We start from the raw sequence: 21,434 nt of genomic DNA, 5'->3' as shown, positions 1-21,434 counted from the left end.
AAGAGAAAATGAGATTGTGATTGAAATGTATGTCTCAAATGAGCCAACGTAGCCGATCGGGTCGAGATCGGACTCCGCTCAAGGTAGCGGTGGTATTGGAAAAAAATGATGAATAGTATGGAATGCCCCAAACTAAAAGCTATGAAAATATGATGTGAAAGTTGTATGATTCCTTTCTTTGATAATGTGGTGATCGTTTAAAGTGTCGAGTTATACTCATGATTTCTTATTCTTGTATGAAAGTTCTTTCTAACTAGATGGTGTTTAGTTATACATATTAGTGCTATTCGATGGCACTAACGTCCCTTTTGCCGGGGGCGCTACGTCTTTAAATGGATGTAGGTGTTTCTATGGCAGACAATGTTGGTCGCAGCTAGTGCCGCATCATCCCTTCAGCTGACTTGGTGAGCCCCACTTCGTTTCGGGTCCTGTTTCATCTGTTTATTATGTACTTTATATTGGAGGTATAGCTGGAGCCTTGTTACCGGCATTTCCATATTACATTACTCCTCAGTTGTGTTTAGAGGCTCTGTAGAGAGGTTGTGGGTAGTGTCGGGTATTGGAATTAAAGTAGAAATATTGATGTTTCAAAGATTTATAAAACTTGTAATATGTCTATAATTATGTTTTAAGCTGCTAATAAAAATGAAATGGAAGTTGTTAATGAAATATTTACTAAGTATGATTAATGGAGTCCATCTCCTATTTATTCATAAATTAGTTTGGGTAGAATGAAACCTAACAGGCTTGCTCAGTCGGGTTTACCCGGTTGAACGTCGGTCGTGCTCCTCGGTTTTTGGGGCATGACAATCCTCGGCAGTTGTGCCACTGAAGGCAGGTGGGCTATGCCTCTTAAGCCTCTCAAGTTTTTTTTGTTCTTCTTCAGATGCCTCTGGCCTGACCTCAGGCTGAACTAGAATAATAGGTTGTACCGGTACTACACTCGAAACCTGACTGTTGGCTCCCAAACGCACACGCAAGTATACGTGGTCGACAAGTAATATAGGATTGTAAGTCCAGATATCGTACCCACACGGACTTGTGATTAACTACCGACTAAATTAAACCAAACAATTAATCTATTCAAGTGAACTCTAACGTATGAATATTTAACTAAAATTAATCAAGAGTAACAAATTAAGAGATTAAAGAAAACAACGACAAGCTTAAAGACAAATTCAATGGGAGAAAATATTCTAGAGGTATGGGTTGGCTAACAATCCCGTTGAGTTTTCCACTTAAATCGTCTAATTAATTTATCTAGTTTATTGATTGATAGGGTTAATATTGCTCGTAGCCTTCTCCGAAGTACAACTCGCCTATTCAAGCTAACCTAACGCCTATATTCCTATGGAATTAGGATGAACAAGAACGCATTTATAATTTCCATATAATAACCAAGCAAGGCGATTAGGTATATTCCTATCCTAACCGCAAATCCGCCCCCCTTAGAGATAAGATCTTGCTCTACTCAATCTTATATGCAATCTAGAATTTCTCTCCCGAGTTCAATCCTAGATTCGTAGATAGTATTCGCACTACTACAAAAAAGGTCTTTGGCGGCAATAAAAAACAGCATTGGCGGCAATAACAATAGCCGCTATATCATTTACCGGCAATTGATCTTTAGCCGGTGATGCCGGGGTTGGTAAAGCCTTTAGCGGCATTTCTGCCAAAAGCTGGTAAAAGGTATGATAATTGCCGCTAAAACTCATTTGCTTTAACGATAATTGTTTGCGGCAATTATTATGGCTGCTAAACCCATTCTAAAAACGGTTAATAATGCACCTTTAACGTCCATTTTTATAGCCGCTAAATTCAAAATATTTGTCGCTAAAAGTCCATATATTTAGCGGTAATTGTTTTGTGGCAATTAAAGTGGCAACAATATCTCTTCTAAAAACGTATTAGTATGCCCCTTTAGCGTCCATTTTAATGGATAGTAAAGTCAATTAAATTGCCGCTAAAAATCATCTTTAATAGGAATATAATGGTTACAATATCCCTGTATAAACGTCTTAATCCTATTAAATTGGCACTAAAATTCACAAGCTATAACGGTAAGTTTAGCCACCATTAATAATATGTACTACATTTGACCAAAAAATAATGCAAATAACAAAACATATTGATACTAATCCAAAATATTAATATCACAAAACCTTAAAAAATAACTCAGATTGTTTGAAGTAAATAGCTAATGTCATTATATAACTAATCTTAACGAATAACAATCTTCAAATAATCTCTGAAACTCTTCGTCATATTGAAATCTTCCACCTGCTAAACTGTATGACCTGAAATTATAAAATAACTATGTCAATAGGAAGTAAATGTTGCCAAACAACAAAGTTGATAATAGTTTGTGAGGTTATGAAACTAAAAGTCCATAACCAGAAAGAGACACAAGCAAAATTGCAAGAATCTGCTTCATTAATGTCCCAAAAGTATGTATTGTCTCATCTATGAAGTATTTTAGTAAAGTCAAATACCTAGAATAGAAAATTCAAAGGTCAGTAGTTGAAGGGATAGCAGAATAACACAGGCAATAGAGTCATGAACTGTGAAACATGTAAAGCAAATCCTCCTACAGAGCCTTCTTCGACTGTAACTAGAAAGGAATGGTTTTTGCATAAGTGTCTAAGTAGCTTTATGTCAAGGCGCTTGCAGAACCTTGCATCAGCGACAGTCACTTCAACACCAAGCTTTGAAAGAAGAGATTGAGCTCTAAGACAATTTTGTACCATGGAACCATAGCCAAGTAAAGCAATATCTTTACCCTCTGTAAGTATTCTCCCTTTGCCAACCTGCTCCTCGATCACCAAATAACAAGTGTATAAATGCAATATTCAAGCAAGGTGGACTAAATCTCTAACTAATTAAATTCAAATACGAAGGGCTATTTTGATTGTTTTATGTAGACTGATCATGTTATCCAAACAAGTGATTGTCGGATAAACTACTTAAATATGTCACATAACTTAAAGTAAAAGTATATGGTTAACAATGCATACAAAACCTGCTTTAAACTATTTTGTTATGAACGAGTCAGAACTTTTCTAGATGTCTTTGACGAAATATTACCTCAATGGGAATTCCACTACCAGAGGAATGGTCCGTCACTGAAAGGGCGCCGCGAGGGTAGCAGAAGCAAACTGGCCGGTCATCAATAAGGGCAGCAGTTGCAACCATATGAGAAAGCTCAACTTCATCAGAAGGAGCCATCACAATCATGTTTGGCAAACAGGACATAAATGCTATATCAAACGCCCCACATTGTGTAGGACCATCAGATCCTACTAATCCAGCACTTGTAATAATAAAACGCACAGGAACCTTCTGCCGATCTACATCATGGATGACCTAAGGATGCCAGTAAAACATGAAGAAAACTTTAGAAAATTATAGTTATTTAACACTCTGGTGACTCAAATTGAGAACATTTCTCGGTACAACATATAAAGATCGTCAATTAATTGTGCCTGGACAAAATTGAAGTTGGAAGCTATCAAAATGTAGACAAGTAGAGAACAGAATTAATTTTACCAGATACTAGCTGACAGATTCATCGCAGATGTGGAAATCTTAACTTAATTACATGCTATTCACTGTATATTGAAAAACAAGCTCAATATTACCAAATATCAGTAGACCAATTTATTGCAAACATTGGAAATCTAAACTTATTGAAATCCAAATACCTAGAATAGAAGATTCAAAGGTCATCAAATGGCAAAAACTTATATGGTTAAATCAGTTAAATAACGGTATAATGACAAGGAAAGGTTTAAATGGTAACTGATGGAGATGTTCCAACACTTCATTTTTATACTCCTCATGTCGAACAAATTATTAAGGATGCTCAAAATGCAATGATGTTGAATAATAATATGGTGAAACAACCTATGGTTCATGTTCAAATGAATCTGATCAGAAAACTTACTGGAATAGGAATCGGACGTTCATTGTGCAGCACTTTCACAAAGTACTTGCTTGAGTTATTTGACACGCAGCTGTAAAGGACCAGCATGTTATTTCCAGCAAAAGGCGTCACTATACTTCCCCACCAGTTTCTCTTTGCAGGAGGCTTAGGAGGGAATTGCAACGTCTCCTCTCTTTGTATTAGTTCAAATTCTGCAACATTCAGTGTATAAAATTGATTAAGAAATTGGAGGAAGTAGAAGCCTAAAACAATCCTATTGATAAACACTCACCAGATTCTTCAAGAAAGAGCCCAAGCAAGCATGAAAATGGAAGTAGAGTTTCTGCATGAGCAAAACGTAGTCTTGCCTTTTCATAGCTCCCGGAAGCATATCATTCTAAAGGAGGAGAATACACATAAAACGAAGAACACCAGATATCAAATTTCCATCATTTATAGGATTAGCTTCCATAGAAGACATGTACAGGCAAAAAGATTTCTAGAGATGAGTGCGATCAATAAAGGAAGGTACTAGTTACTAGCAAATAAAAATACCAAGTAATTGGTATATTAAACAAAATAGTAATTGGTATACTAAAGGCTCCACTTTCTAGCCTTATACAACTATCCTCTAGTCAGTAGTTGAAGGGATAGCAGAATAACACAGGCAATAGAGTCATGGAATAAGAATAGAATCGGTAAAGTTAACAGGTTATATGGGAAATATAACATATAATGAAGTTGACTTGTCCTTTCTTTAATAAGGAGAGAAATCCATGGCCTCCTTATAATAAGGAGAGATATAATCTCCCATCCTATATCTAGCGACTCTTGTAGATCAAGTGCACAAGTTTTAGGGGGTTGGCTTCACTTTTTTCACAATTATCTCTTGCTCTAAAATCTTGTTGCACGGAGGTTACATTAAACACCTCTGTTTTTGAAGTTCCAACACAGTCATTGGAGTCTTGTGGAGTCAATTGAGGAAGATGATCAAGAAAGTGAAGAGGAACATGTGACAGCCTTTCAGGAGGATTAGTAGCTGGAGCAATTCTGAGGAGACCTATATGACATGTTGTAGTTTTGCTAGTTGATCAGAATATATATACCCACAACCTACCACAAGTAGAGGTAATTTGTCAGATACATGCATACTTCCAGAATCTGTACAGGATAATTTATGAATCACATTAAGTATGGTTGAAAATTACAAGAATTAACTACGGAAGAGTGATCCAGAATCTGTAGGAACTTATGACACGGGGCAGATATGGCAGATCAACAACCAGAAAAGAAATACGAGATGATTTATTCACTTCTCATATGCTGGACAATAAGATACTATGGTAGTAAACAAATCATGCCTTATCTGTCCTCACACACAAACAGATTAGACTTTGATATCGGACTATTCCTCTTAAGGTTATCTTTCTTCATTTCCTTCACCCAGCATACATTTTATCTAGTAAAAGATTTACGTTCCTCGATCAGTAGTTATATGCATGCAAAAAATTTTACAAACTTTTGTCTTCTGCTCTGATGACCTAAGCTACAATATATGAGAATAGAAGCTGAAAATTAAGTCAAATTTTCTTGATTTCTATCTTAATGGTGCATTTCTGAGCATCCATGGTCCAGCCTCTTTGACACTAATTTCCTGTCTACAGACTGATAAATCAAAGTTCACATTTCTAAGATAAACTTCAATGCAATCCTTAAAATATACAAATTGATGCATTGCCCAAGTTGCACAACAACTTAAATTTCAAGATTACATTCCATAAGTGTTCGAAAAGGCTAACTCACAAGTATCTAACAAACTAACTTAAAAGTTAAGGCAAAAGTAAACAATAAACAAGGATATGCTTGATCAGATGCATTCCCATAGTTTTTAAATTATTCACTGTATGTATTTGTGGTGCATTCACACACACACACACACACACATCTGCCTTCGAATGTATTTCCCCAAATGGTTTCCACTTGTTGGATCCATACGGTCAATTGTTAGCCTTCCTCATATACCTCCAAGACTCATCCCCGATAACCTTTAACCCCTTTTCTTTCCCTGGACTCATAGCAATTTTATCCGGTCCATGAACCTTATAATAGGACAACACCTCATCTTCAAGCACAAACCATCTCGCACGCCATCCTTTCCCATAATTCACCCATTTATATAACACTCCAGCTACACTAACACTTCCATTTCCTAACACTTCCATTTCCACACTAACACTTTCATAATTCACCCATATTGGAGCAAATGGTTGGCTCGCCTACACTGCCTAGAATTAGCAGCTCGTCAAATGTAGGTTCAAGCAGTAAGCATAATGCTAAGGCACCAGATTTCATTCCTTTATAGTTACAGCAGAACACTGTTTGATTCTTATTTTTGCAATATCTACAGAATACAGATTTCATTGGACAAGAAATATAGACCAAACAAATACTGAGAACAGCCATATAACATAAATTTTACTAGATTAAATTACACAGAATCTATAACGACCCGACCGGTCGTTTCGCGTGCTAGCGCTCCGTTCAGCAGTCGGAGGCCATGAACAACTTCATTTTCGATATTATGACTTGTACGCGTGGTCGAAATTGAATTTCGGGAAGTTCGGAGTTGATTTGGGAAAAGAATCCTCATTTCGGAAGCTTAAAGTTGAAAGAATGAACTAGGATTGGAATTTTGAGTAAACGACCTCGGAATCGGGATCTGAAGGTTCCAGCAGGTTCTTATGATGATTTCGGACTTGGGCGTATGCCCGGATCGGGTTTTGGATAACCCGGGAGCGTTTTGGCGCCTAATGTGGAAGTTAGCATTTTAGAAGGAATTTCTTAAGTTTGGCTTGAAGTGCATTTCAGTGTTATCGATGTCCGTTTGGGATTCCGAGTCTTGGAATAGCTCCGTAAGGTGATTCTGGAGTTGGGAGCGCGATCCGAAGTGAATTCGGAGGTCCGTTGGTCATTTTGAAGCCATTTGGCTAAAGATAGAAATTTGAAGGTTTTTGGGAAGTTTGACCGGAGGTTGACTTTTTGATATTGGGCTCGGAATCCAATTCCGAAAGTTGGAGTAGGTCCGTAATGTCCAATATGATTAGTGTGCAAAATTTGAGGTCAATCGGACGTGATTTGATAGGTTTAAACATCGGAAATAGAAGTTGGAAAGTTCAAAGTTCATAAAGCTTGAATCGGGGTGTAATTCATGGTTTCAGCGTTGTTTGTTACGATTTGAGGCCTCGAGCAAGTCCGTATTGTGTTTTGGGACTGGTTGGTATGATCGGTTGGGGTCCCGGGGGCCTCGGGTGGATTCCGGGTGGTCAACGGATCGAAATTGGAATTTGGAAGAGAGCTGAAGGCATCTGGTTGTTGGTGTTTCCGCTTTTGTGGTTGGTTGACCGCAGAAGAGGAACCGCAGAAGCGAACGGGGAGCCCCAGATGCGGTTTTTGGTCCAAAGCTTGAGGACTGCAGATGCGGTCGAAATTCCGCAGAAGCGGAACCGCATCTGCGGAAGGGGCATCGCAGAAGCGAGAAAGGGCGGCATGGGAAGGAGCCGCAGAAGCGGCCTTTGGACCGCATAAGCGGAACCGCTGATGCGGCATAGCTTCCTCAGAAGCGGAAATGACTGGAAGCAGAACCTTGTTTTAAATCGTGGGATTGTCGTCAATGTTGAGGTAAGTTATCCCCACCACTTTTGAGTTGAATATATCAATTATATATGGGTTTAAGCATGCAAATTAGAGTGAATATTGAGGTTTTGGTTGAAAACCTAGAAAATTATAATCTTGGATTTTAGCCACGATTTTGAGTATGGAATTAAGAGAAAATTACATATTTGAGTTCCTAAGGTCATGAGTAATCTTTATCTTCGAAAAATTTCGGATTTCGGGCACGTGGGCCCGAGGGCATTTTGGTCATTTCTCTAAGCGGAGTTGGGAATTTGTATAATTTGAAATGTTAACGAGTATTTGAGCATGTTTTCATTAGTTTGTCGTTAAATGGCTAGTTTTGGGGCATTGTGCGTCGGTTCAAGCCTTCGGAAGAATGGAGAATGCCGGTTATGAGTCTTCGGAGCGAGGTGAGTCTCCTTTCTAATCTTGTGAGGGGGAAACTACCCCATAGGTCAGTTAAATTGATTATGTGCTCCTATTTGTGGGGGCTACGTACGCACGAGGTGACGAGAGTCCGTGCGTAGCTACTATTATGCTATTGTCCGGGTAGTCTAGCACCCAAAAAGCATGTTATACTTGGATTACTGTGAACCCATTGATAGTGGAATTGTTTAAATCACCTTGAATTGTTAAAGGAATTTAAAAAGAGATTTAATATTAATTTTCCCTGAAATGTAAAAAAAAGAGAAACTTGTCTATTTGGATGATTATCCTCGATAAACTCTTAATTTCCTACTTGAGCATGTATTTTATGTGTGCCTGCGTCGCATGGATGATTCCCGAGCAGGATATGTGTTTATTTATGGAACGGGCCGAACGCCTCGGTGAGAATAGATGCATCTATGGTTCGTGCCGCTCGACCCTCGGCAGTGCACAATTTACATTTCTGTTAGAGCGGGCCGTCGACCTCGACATGATTTGCGCGTGTTTATCTGTTACTTGAAAATTTTAAATGTGGAATTGGCCCTACGTGGCTTGATATAAACTGATAAGATAATAAAGAACAAACTTTAGAAGCCCTGGATTTATTGTTGAAGGTGTTTACCTGTTTTTTTCTGGCTTCACAATCAGAACTTCTATACAAATCCATGATTTTCCTCGCACTTATAGAACATTGCTAATTGACCTCTAGTGAGTGCCGGAGTTGGCCATCTCGTCTCTACCCCTTCGGGATTAGGCGGGATACTCACTGAGTACACGTTGATTACGTACTCATACTACACTTCTGTGCATTTTTGTTGCACAGGTATATATACCGCTAGCAGCCTATTGGGCGTAGCAGCACGGACGACTCTGGGACTAGGTGAGCTGCATTGTTCGAGACGACCCGCAGCCAGTGTAGTTCCTTTCAGCATTTTATTATTTATTCCCTGTCCACTGTATTTCGGACAGATATTGTATTTTACTTTCCTTATCGATAGTCGCTCATGTACTTGTGACACCGGGATTCTGGGATGGGTTTCAACGGATTTGTACTAATTGTTATTATTTAAATTTGAATTCTAGTAGTGAACTTTTATTTATGAAAATGGAAAAAAAAACCTTAGATTTTGAAAAGTATTAAAAAAGGAATTAATTGATAATCTAGTTGGCTGGCCTGACAGAGGTGTCCAGCGCCACCACGACCCTTAGTGGATTTTGGGCCGTGACAGAATCTATTGTAAATCAACCGACAAGCATCAATCCAAAATCTACTGTAAATCGATTGCAGGCGACTGATTTAACAGGGGAAAAAGAGAAGTTAACAGGGGAAGAAGATGGACCGGCACTACAACAGGCTGTTGACGCAACAGCGAGTTAGGAACTGATTTGCTGTAAATCAATCGACCAGCATCAATACAAAATCTACTGTAAATCGATTGGAAGGAACTGATTTACTGTAAATCTACTGTAAATTGATTGGAGGAAGAGAAGTTAACACTGCCATTGACGCACTGTCTTCTGTAAATATTGAACTGATCTTCTGTAAATCAATTGTAAAATCAAAGAGAAATAATTTACCTGGGAAGAAGATGTGCACAATAGTTGACGCACTGTAAATCGCACTGGCGTTGATGCAGCAACGACTTAGGGCTTCTTGTGAGTGAAGTTTCCGCGCACTGGCCTTGATGCAGCAGCGAGTTAGGGCTTTTTGGTAGTGAAGTTGATTCAACTAGAACGATTCAATGTTTTCCTTCTGTTATTTTCTAATTCTAATTGGGGAGGGAAACGAAAAAAGGTATAAAAAAAATTGGAGGGAAAGATTTTCTCTTCTTTGTGCAGGGGGGAAGTTAAAATAATAAAAGATTAATTATAATTAGTAATTTTTAGTGGCTTTTATTTTTTATTGCCAGTAAAATGATATCTTTTACTAGCTAATGGTCATATGCCGCTAATATTTAAACTTAAAGAATTTATTAGCGATCATTGTCTTATTGCGCTAAATAATTGCCGCCAAAGGTCCTTTTTGTAGTAGTGTCAATTGGTGATCAAGCAATCAAATAATTAAGCGCAAGATTGAGTAAATAAACCAATATGATAAAATAATAAGAACAATTCAAGCTTCAAACTACAACGTTCATGTAGCACCCAACACTCTAGAACTAATAAACTATGAAATTAAAGGATGAGAAAAGAAGAAAAACTAGTTGAAAGCCTCCTCCAAGCGTGGTGTGTGTTCCCCCACGTGAATTCTCCTTCAATGTATGTTAGATCCCCTTCAAAATATGTTAGATATCCCCCAAAATAGGTTTAGAACTCCTTTTATACGAGTTAGAGGGGTCTTGGGCCGAAATAACCTTGTCCTGGGCGAATTTGGACAAGTTTCACGCCACCGGCGCCCTGCCTAGCGCTAGCGCCCTCCATGGAGCTGCCAATTTGGAGTTTCTGTTTCTGGCGCTATAGGTAGGGCTAGGCGCTGCCTGTGGCGCTGCAAATTCTAATTTTCTTGTTTCGTCCGTTTTGGCTCTAATTTCGCACCCAATTGCTCCAGGATCATTCCTACACATAAAAACACCTCAAATTAATATAAATCAACACAATTTACATCATAAATCCACGAAACAAAAGTAAAACATGAGGCGATATATATATATATATATATATATATANATATATATATATATATAGCTAACATCAACACCCCACACTTAGACTCTTGCTCGTCCTCGAGCAATGGGACTAACAAATATACCCCTAACAACGTACATCTCAGTTACGGAAGAGCAATTTAATTCTATTTTTTCAACATACACTATACCAATGACCATGGTTGATAGCAACAATTGAACTGTAGCATATGGAATCACTTATACTTTCCTTTACTTATGCCATTCTTTGCATATTCACAACAAAGACAACGTGCTCATAACAATCCTAGCCTCAAAAGCCGACTCAATATCACAATGCACCCATGGCTTGAACACCCAATATCACGGAGAAGTCTAATAATATTACCTATCCCTTGTGAACCATGTGCCCTCACAACAAGAACAAGAGAGTATGTTGGATCCACACATTCGAATCTCATGATCAAATATAATTTAAAGACCCACATCTATCAAGAAAAATCTCTCACTCTCATAAAGAAGTCACATGCATGCAAAAAGTACCGTATGCTTGCCCATAATGTAAATCTCCACTAATGTAGGCTCACTCGATCTAAAATAAATTAGGACTTGATATGGTTGTAATGCGGGCTAAGGGTCGGGTAGGATATATTTAGGATTAGTGGTTCACCCTCCTAAGCACTTTAACACATCACATAAACAACTTTTAGCGCAAATCTTCAATCCAATTCAATTTCACAAACAAGATCACTCCCAAAATGATTCCATCTTTCTTTAAGCACTACTTTAATTTATACCCCACTAGCAAGAACAAGACAACAATTGAATCATCTCAATTTATTTCTTCCTTTTTCCAGATTTTTCTATTCTTTTTTTTTCAACTATTCTTTTTTTTTTTTCAATTTTCGCTAGTGGTGTATTATTTTACAAAATAAGTGCATTTTTCTCCCTTTCAATTGTTCCACTTGAAAGCCACCCAAATCCTTAGTCCTTACTTCTTCTAGCGCTCATTTCACAATTAAAGTGCCATAAGAGGTAATAGGGTCAAAATAATGTCAATCACGAAAAAAAAGGTATAGGCTCGTAATGTGGGTGCCAAAATAAAAGTCTATAGGCTCAAAAGAGTTTACTAGGGATAGATTTTATTTTTGATAAGCAATTAAGCTGAAAGAAAAATCAAAGAAGGCCTACAATCATTTTTCAAACCGAGCATCACCTAAAATTTCGCTTTAACTCACATACCGGGCAAGTTCTAGACTCAATCACAATAACATGGACTACACAAACCTCACTTCACACATGGCACATGACTCACTAAGGACGGTATCATTCCGACTCTCAAGCAATGAAAGTATTTACGGAGCCACAATATATTAAGCATTAAGCACAAAGTGAATATATGTCAAGCAAAAGAGACATAGGCATCACTAAACATGCTATCCAATTTCATCAAGGCATCATGAACAATTTCAAAACATCGGGAAGATACTCCACATGCCAAAGCTTAAACATGCTACTATCAAACAAGTCAAAAGAGCCTAAGTTCATCAACCTTCCTCATTTTATTTTCTAAAGTCCTAATCTATTCTAAAAAAATGACTACCCGGTTCAAACGACATCCCATGGAAAAGAACCGATGCACAAAGAAAAACCACGGGGGATTATTGCTACCTAACGAAAAAATAAAACAAATATTTTTGGATTTTTTCTATTTTTTTACCCTTTTTTTCATTCTTTTTATTGGACCTTAATCCCTCAAGAAAGCTGTCCACAAAATCCATCGTCAGGAAAAGTCCAAATTTCTCGATTTTTTTTCTTTTTTTCGTTTTTTCATTTTTTTTCCTTTATTTTTAACAAAAACTACTACACTAAAAATGAGTACTACAACTAAGCTAAGATAGCATAGAAAATCGCCCAAACAATCTCCTCACCCCACACTTAAAATTGTGCAATGTCCTCAATGCACACTGAAAATAACAAGAGGGTAAAAGAGACTCCCTGGAAGGCCAAAGGCCGAAGTATTAGCAACTCACGGGATACTCAGACTTCTCCCAGGTATGATCCCTTGGGCGGGTACATCACACTTAGTTTCAATCACCTGCTCGCTTTTGCACATGCCTATTGGCTTTGACTCTATGCTCGTACTCCTACATAATACAAAAATAACACTACAAATAATAACACAATAAATAAAAATAAGCAAGAGTAGAAAAGAAAAACAAAATTGGGTTGCCTGCCAACAAGTGCTTAATTTAACGTCGCGGCACGACGCCATCACTTTCACCACTTTTCCTTCCACTTTGAAGATATAAATTGCGCCCCAAATTTTGCATCAACTTTTGTATCACGTTCCTGGGGCGGCGCTGTAAAGATAAAGGAACCAAGGAATAGATATCGCATCTTGCACTTCTTGGTCTTCAGATGAGGAATGTAATTTTTACTTTTTGGAACAATAAATTCAAGAATATAGGCACCCCGTTCCTCGTCCATTGGCTCCTCTAAAGGTTTAGATGACTCGATTTCCATGTCATTATCTAAATACAATGTTGAAAAATGTATGAAATGAGGAGCAATATGCCCTAACTCTAGAATTGTATTGCTATTCACATCCTCATATTTACATGCACTAGACTCTTCAAATATAACATTATACGCTTCCTCGCATGGCTCTGGTGTAACTTTCTCAACATGGGCATCATCAACAAAAATATGCTCGAATGATTGGCTCTCCACTTTTAGCTCCTCAATTTTGGCGTATAACCTCCTTTTCAGCTTCACACAAGTCATTACTATTTTGTTGGGCGTTAGACGCATCAACCTTCGCAATCAATTTAGCTCCCAAGTCGTGAATAACAGTGCCAAATTTTCCTATTTCTTGTCCCAGTTCAGCTTTTCCTTCTATTAAGTCTCTAATCCCATCAGTAATTTCCTCACGTTGAGACTCATATATTTTCAATCTTTCGGCTTGTTCTACCAACCATGTTTGACTCAAAATCTCCTCCTATTCAAAATTTTCTTCTTGCTGGTACACTCTCTCTTCATTTAATTTTTCCATATTGGCCTTCATTCTTGTGATTGTTGCCCTCATTCTTTTCATATCTTTTTTGAATTCATCCTATTGCTCTGCTACTTGCCTCAAAATATCTCTAATATATGCATCAGGTTCCATATCCCGCACTTCATTGCCCCTATCAAACTCACAAACACTGTTAGAAAGATCATAATAAGGGCACAGAGAAGGATGAAATGAATTAGGACAACCATCCCAATGGCCATCTTGACCACCACATATATTACAAATATTCCACTCAAAGGATTGAGATTGTGCGCACAACTCGCTCCTGGGAACATTCTGACAATTTTTCCACCAGTGGGGTCCTCCATAATATGGACAAGGATCATCAAAATAACAATAACCATCATTCGAGTAATTTTCATTCCAAGATGCCATGTTAAAATAAATAAGAAATACTAACTAAACTAAAAAAGTGAATAGATAAAAAAATATCTAATCTAGTAGGCTAGTTAATTTCTAAGTCCAAGACAACGGCGCCAAAAGCTTGTTGCTCCCAAACGCACACGCAAGTATACGTGGTTGACAAGTAATATAGGATTGTAACTCCAGATATCGTACCCACAGGGACTTGTGATTAACTATTAACTAAATTAAACCAAACAATTAATCTATTCAAGTGAACCCTAATGTATGAATATTTAACTAAAATTAATCTAGAGTAAAAAATTAAGAGATTAAAGAAAACAACGACAAGCTTAAAGACGAATTCAATGGGAGAGAATATTCTATGGGTTAGCGATTAGGTATATTCCAATCCTAACCGCAAATCTGCCCCCCCCCCCTCCCCAGAGTTAAGATATTGCTCTACTCAATCTTATATGCAATCTAGAATTTCCTCTCCCGAGTTCAATCCTAGATTCGTAGATAGTATTCAATTGGTGATCAAGCAATCAAATAAGTAAGCGCAAGATTGAGTAAATAAACAAATATTATAAAATAATAAGAACATTTCAAGCTTCAAACTACAATGTTCATGTAGCACCCAACACTCTAGAACTAATAAACTATGAAATTAAAGGAAGAGAAGAGACGAAAAACTAGTGGAAAGCCTCCTCCAAGCGTGGTGTGTGTTCGCCCACGTGAATTCTCCTTCAATGTATGTTAGATCCCCTTCAAAATATGCTAGATATCCCCAAGAATAGGTTTAGAACTCCTTTTATACGAGTTAGAGGGGTCTTGGGCCGAAATAGCCTTGTCCTGGGCAAATTTGGACAAGTTTCACGCCACCGGCGCCCTGCCTAGCGCTAGGTGCCCTCCATGGCGCTGCCAATTTGGAGTTTCTGTTTCTAGCGCCACAAGTAGGCCTAGGCGCTGCCTGTGGCGCTGCAAATTCCAATTTTCCTATTTTGTATGTTTTGGCTCTAATTTCGCACATTTCGCCCCAAATTGCTCCCGGATCATTCCTACACATAAAAACACCTCAAATTAATATAAATCAACAAATTTTACATCCTAAATCCACGAAACAAAAGTAAAACATGAGGCGAAATACATATAAATATATATATGTTAAGCTAACATCACTGACCAATGTGAATCCGCTGCTCGGGATTGCAGGCGATAGGAGTCTGAGCTCCTCCCCCAATATGTGAAATGTTTGGTTAAATGGAGATCAATGTTGCATGAGTTAATGTACCAAACATGTTCAGGAACTGCGCTAAAGTCTCCTGAAGTCCGGGGGTAACAATAGGTGCTTTCGGTACTTGTCCCCAACTGGAGCTACTGGCGGCTCCTCAACTGCTACTCTGACAGGTGCTCTAGCTGCGGCATGTGCCCTCCCTCGGCCTCTACTTCGGCCCCGGCCTCTCGCGGCACTAGAAGCCTGCGCGGGTATCTGCTCAGCTGACCCGGTAGCAAGTGTCCTTATCACCTGTGAGAGAATAGAGATATAAAGGCTCAAACTCCAAAATCAAAAAATTCCGCACGACAGGAATGAAAGAAGTGAAAATTTTCCTAAAAGTTTTGTAGCCTCTCAAAGATAAGTACAGACTTCTCCGTACCAATCCTCAAGACTCTACTAGACTCTTTTGTGACTCGTAAAACATATGAAACTAATGCTCTGAAACTAACTTCACGACCCAAAATCCCACCACAAGCGTCGTGATGGAACTTAGTCTCTAAGGCTAGGTAAGCCGATTACAATTACGATTCAAGCAATTCTTTTTTAAATAGATAATTTAATACAATATCGAAACCAACAGTGGAAATAATTATAACAACCTCCCAAGATTGGTAATACAGAGTCACGAACTCTAACTCAATACATGAAATGATATCAAGGATCGAATATACAACACTGTTCGAATAAGAGTTGACACTGTAATAAAATGGAAAGACTCCAAGGGACTACAACGACCAATCAACTCTACCTTTAATCCTTGCGATCACACTCGAACTATGTCCGAATCCAATATCTCCAATACCTGGCTCTACATAAAAATGTCCAAAAGTATAGTATGAGTACACTAGAGTCGGTACCCAGTATGTATCAAGACTAACCTCGATGGAGTAGTGACGAGGTACAGTCAAGACACTCACTTGTCGAATAACCTGTGCAACATAGCAGAATACAATACTACTGAAAACCCACTAGCAATGATAGAAACAAAATCAACCAGCGATATAAACAACAAGGCAACAAGAACACTATAAATATTGCTCAAACGAATAAGGAGCGCAGGTACAACCAATTAATCAAGTCCTTCAAATATACGCCTTTCAAATGTAAATTCTTCAAATATAAATCTTTCACATATATGTTTTTCAAATAAAAATCTTTTGAATATAATTCTTTCAAATAAATATTTTTGAATATAATTCTTTCAATTAAAAGTAACTCTGTGACACCTCATTTCATAAACCCGGGCTCAGCCCACTTTCATATTTTCATGACATGAGTATCAACCCAATTTCTTATTCCAACGATACCTCGTGCACATATTTCTACCCTAATCGCAAGGACAACTCACGTGCCAATAATAAGAATCATCATTTACTCACGGCACCTCGTGCTTGTGACGACCCAATTCTATTATAGGCCATGATGGTGCCCAACACCGTTGCTAGGCAAGCCAACACTGAACAATCTAGTGGTTTTACATTTTTAATAAGTTTGCTAAGTAAATAACTTTCCTCATTTTAAAAAATTTAGGAAATGACAGATGTAAAATACTTAAACGAAAGCAACTGGGTGCAAACCGAAATCATAAAAATGAACCCAAAATCATAAGTCTACTAGTGTGTGCCAAGACCTGGTGTCACATGTATATGAACATTCTAGTAGAATTTACAAAAGAATACTAGTCTAGTGTCTGAAATGAAATAGACAGAAAAATATAACAATAGAAAGACTCCAGCTGTTGCACAACGGCTCGGAAGGCGGCTCACTGTGAAGCCTCGAAGTGTAAGTCAAGCGTGCGCGCCAGATTGATATCTAGATGCACCTGCTTCAGATCTTGCGCATTTAAGTGCAGAAGTGTAGCGTAAGTACATAAACAACATGTACCAGTAAGTATCTAGTCTAACCTCGAAGAAGTAGTGACGAGGGGTCGACTCTGACACTTACTAAGGACGAACAATGTAATAATATGAAATTCTAATTAAACATGATATATAGAAATGACAATAAAACTCAGAGTAAGAAATAAATGAACAATCCTTTCACTATTTTTAAGAGCCGAATCGTTTCCCTCATATAAGGCAAGTAATTTCTCAAGCCAGTGAATTTATATCAAATATAAAGGGACTTTAAGTTTTATTGTCACGCACGAATTATGCCGAGGACGTACGACTCGATCCAAATATACATATACATAACTATGTGCACTGCCAAGGGTCGAACGACGCGAACCATAGATGCATCTATTAACCTGCCGAGGCAAACGACCCGCTCCCATGAGAGTAGTGGAAAAGTTACTCCGCTCGCGGAATATACTTGCGACGCGGTTAAATATAAATTTATCAAGTTAATCATAACATCCCTCAATTCTTTTCAAAATAAAGAAATTCAACTTGAAACTTTTGAAATCTTAAAATCCTCAACTTAGCCCTATTCGGTACAATTAACAAATATAATCAGATAACGGTACCCACAAAGCATTGTATAAACCTAAACTACCCGGACATAAGCATGAATAGTATCTATGTACGGACTCTCGTCACCTCGTGCATACGTAGCCCCCACAAATAATAGCACATATTAATTTAGTTCACATATGGGGTAAATTCCCTCTTACAAGGTTAGAAAAAAGACTTACCTCGTCTCAAGGCCTACTTTCCGGTCCCAAGTTGTGCTCAACCCTCAATTCGGTGCCGAACAATCCAAAACTAATCAAATGGTATATAAATTAATCAATATATGTTCAAAAGTTCATATTCCAACTAATGTAGTGATTACCCAACCCCAAATGTAAGATAACTTAACTCACCCCCGAGCTCACATGCCCGGATTCCGGAAATATTTGAAGAAAGTTGTTACCCATAACCTCATGAACTCAAATATATGATTTTCACTAAATCCCTTAACCAATTTCGTGGTTAAATCTCATTTTTATCAAAAACCTAGGTTTTCACCTAAACCCATAATTTTCACTAATTTACATGTTATAATCTACCCGTAAACTACGTATTTAACTCACATTGTGTAGAAATTACTTACCTCAAAGTGCTAAGTGAAATCCTCTCTCTAAGAGCTCCAAGACTCGCCCAACAATGGAAGAAAATGAGCCAAAATAGCCTAAGTCCCGTTTTTTAAAAGATGATTCTGCCTAGGGGGTCCTTATACGCGATCGCGACCAAGCCCTCCCGATCGCAATGGCTAAACTTGAGGAGCCCAGAAAAAGGCTCTACGCGATTGCGAGAAGGCCCACGCGAAAGTGAAGCACTGGGTCTCCTACACCTCGCGAACGCGAGGCCCAGCATGCGAACACGTAAGGCAACTGGGCTGCCCAGGCCTAGGCCCAGGCTTCTACGCGAACGCGACCTTCCCAATGCGAGTGCGAAGGCCAATCCGTGACCGCGGCCCTGCTTGCGCGAATGAGAAGGGAAAAAATCCCCATTCCCCAAATCCTTCATCATGAATGCGAAGGTCTACCCGCGTTTGCGAAGAAGGAAACCATAAGCAGAAATCTGGTATCTTTCAACTTAGCTCCGGGCGATCCTAAACGCACCCGAGCCCCTCAGGACCCCGTCCAAATACTCTGACAAGTATATAAACATAATACGGACTTGCTCAAACTCTCGAAACACGTAAAAAAACATCAAAACCAAATTGAATCAACTTATGAACTTCAAGTTTCCGAATCGCTCCGAACGCGCCGAATCATACATAGACTTTTTAGAATGATGCCAAATTTTGTTTGCAAGTCTTAAATGACATTACGGAGCTATTCCCGGTCTCGAAATTCCATTCGGACCTAGATATCGCCAAAACCTACTCCAAACAAAATTTAAAGAACATATGCCCAAGTCCGAAATCAACTTACCTATCTATTGGAAACGTCAAATCCTGATTCCGAAGTTGTTTGCTCAAAATGTTGACCGAAGTCAAACTTGGCTCTTTTTGCCAACCTTAAGGAACCAAGTGTTCAAATTTCAACCCGAACCCTTCCAAATCCCGAACTAACCATCCCCTCAAGTCGTAAGAAAGTAACAACATGTACGGGAAGTTTTATTTAAGGGAACGAGGTTCTAGAAAGCAAAACGACCGATCGGGTCGTTACATTCTCCACCTCTTAAACAAACGTTCGTCCTTAAACGGGTTTAGAATCATACTTGGATTGCTGAATAAGTGTGGATATCTGCTCCGCATGTCCTCCTCGGACTCTCAAGTCGCCTCCTCAACTGGTTGGCCCCTCCACTAAACCTTTTCTGCAGAAATCCTCTTGGATCTCAACTGGCAAACCTGTCTAGCAACAATGGCAACTGGCTACTCCTCGTAACCTAGGCTCTTATCTAACTGAATAGTGCCGAAGCCTAACACATGTGACAAGTCGGCGTGATACCTCCGGAGCATAGACACATGAAAAACCGGATGAACTCCCGCTAGGCTGGGAGGTAAGGCAAGCTCATAAGCAACCTCCCAACTCATCACACCTTAAATGGGCCTATAAACCTTGGGTTCAACTTGCCCTTCTTCCCGAATCTCATGATCCCCTTCATCGAAGAGACTTTCAAGAGAGCCTTCTCGCCTACCATAAATGATAATTCACGTGCCTTCTGATCCGCGTAACTCTTCTATCAAGACTGTGCTATGCGAAGTCGCTCCTTAATCAACTTTACCTTTTCCAAGGAATCTTTACCAAATTAGTACCATATAACTTAGCTTCGCCGGTCTCAAACTACCCGATGGGAGAACGACATCGTCGACCATATAAAGCCTCAAATGGAGCCATCTCGATGCTGGACTGATAACTGTTGTTGTAAGCAAACTCAGCCAAAGGCAAGAATCGGTCCCACTGCCCTCTAAAGTCAATCACACATGCTCTGAGCATGTTGTGCCCGTCAGTCTGTCGATGAAATGCGGTCCTGAGATCTACATGGGGCCCCAACTCACTTTGTACGGCTCTCTAGAAATGTGAAATAAACTGAGGGCCTTTATCTGATATGATGGAAACAGGCACACCATGCAACCGAACTATCTCCTGAATATAAATCTGGGCCAGCCTCTCTAAAGTATACGTAGTCATAACTGGAATGAGGTATGTCGACTTGGTCAACCTGTCGACAATGACCTAAACTGCATCAAACTTTCTTAAGGTTCGTGGCAACCCAACTATGAAGTCCATAGTAATGCGCTCCCATTTCTACTCCGATATTGTCATATGCCGGAGTAGGCCACCTGGCCTTTGGTGCATATAGTTAACCTGCCGGTAATTTAGGCACCTAGCTACATACTCAACTATGTCTTTCTTCATCAGCCGCCAATAATGCTGTCTCTAGTCGCGATAAATCTTCGTAGAACCTGGATGAATGAAGTACTGAGAACTGTGTGACTCCTCTAAAATCCTCCTTCCCAATCCATCGACATTAGGAACACATAGATGACCTTGGAGTCGCAGAACACCATCCTCGCCGATAGAAAATTCCTTGGCACCACCCTGTAGTACCGTCTCTCTAAGACCATCAAATGTGGATCATCAAACTGTCGAGCCTTGATCTGCTCCAATAGTAAAGACTGGGTAACCACGCATGCTAGAACTCGACCTGGCTCTGAAATATCAAACCTCACAAGTATGTTTGCCAAGGATTGAATTTCCAAAGCTAATGGCCTCTCCTCTGCTGAAATGAATGCCAAGCTACGCATACTCTCTGCCTTTCTGCTTAAGGCATCCACGACTACATTCGCCTTGCCCGGATGATAAAGAATGGTGATGTCATAATCCTTCGGCAACTCAAGCCATCTCCGCTGCCTCAAATTGAGATCCATTTGCTTGAACAGATGCTGAAAGCTTCGATGATCAGTTTAAACCTCATAGGACACCCCGTAAAGATGAGGCCTCCAGATCTTAAGAGCATGAACAATCGCGGCAAGCTCTAGGTCGTGCACAGGGTAATTCTTCTCATGGATCTTCAGTTGAAGCGAAGCATACGCAATAACTCGCCCCTCCTGCATCAGTACACAACCCAAGCCAACGCGCAAAGTGTCGCAATACACCGTATACATCCCCGAACTGGAAGGCAACACTAGAACTGGTGCTGTAGTCAAAGCTGTCTT

At 39.2% G+C, this 21,434-nt stretch overlaps 1 protein-coding gene and 1 long non-coding RNA gene across 2 annotated transcripts; both read right to left on the bottom strand.

The window, feature by feature from the left end:
* Positions 2,514–4,030, bottom strand: LOC109229956 (probable 1-deoxy-D-xylulose-5-phosphate synthase, chloroplastic). Its single transcript, XM_019395498.1, has 3 exons — positions 3,944–4,030; positions 3,085–3,363; positions 2,514–2,807 (listed from the first exon to the last, which is right to left on the bottom strand). The coding sequence occupies exons 1-3, from the start codon at positions 4,028–4,030 to the stop codon at positions 2,514–2,516; spliced, it is 660 nt and encodes a 219-aa protein (XP_019251043.1).
* LOC109230445 lies at positions 4,082–4,310 on the bottom strand. The gene is made up of 2 exons (XR_002068641.1): positions 4,215–4,310; positions 4,082–4,134 (listed from the first exon to the last, which is right to left on the bottom strand). It is a non-coding gene; the product is annotated as an uncharacterized LOC109230445 (long non-coding RNA).

Source organism: Nicotiana attenuata, chromosome 7, assembly GCF_001879085.1.
Source record: "Nicotiana attenuata strain UT chromosome 7, NIATTr2, whole genome shotgun sequence".
Lineage (NCBI taxonomy): Eukaryota > Viridiplantae > Streptophyta > Magnoliopsida > Solanales > Solanaceae > Nicotiana > Nicotiana attenuata.
The sequence above is the reverse complement of the archived record's forward strand: the minus strand, read 5'-3'. Positions and strand labels throughout refer to the sequence as shown.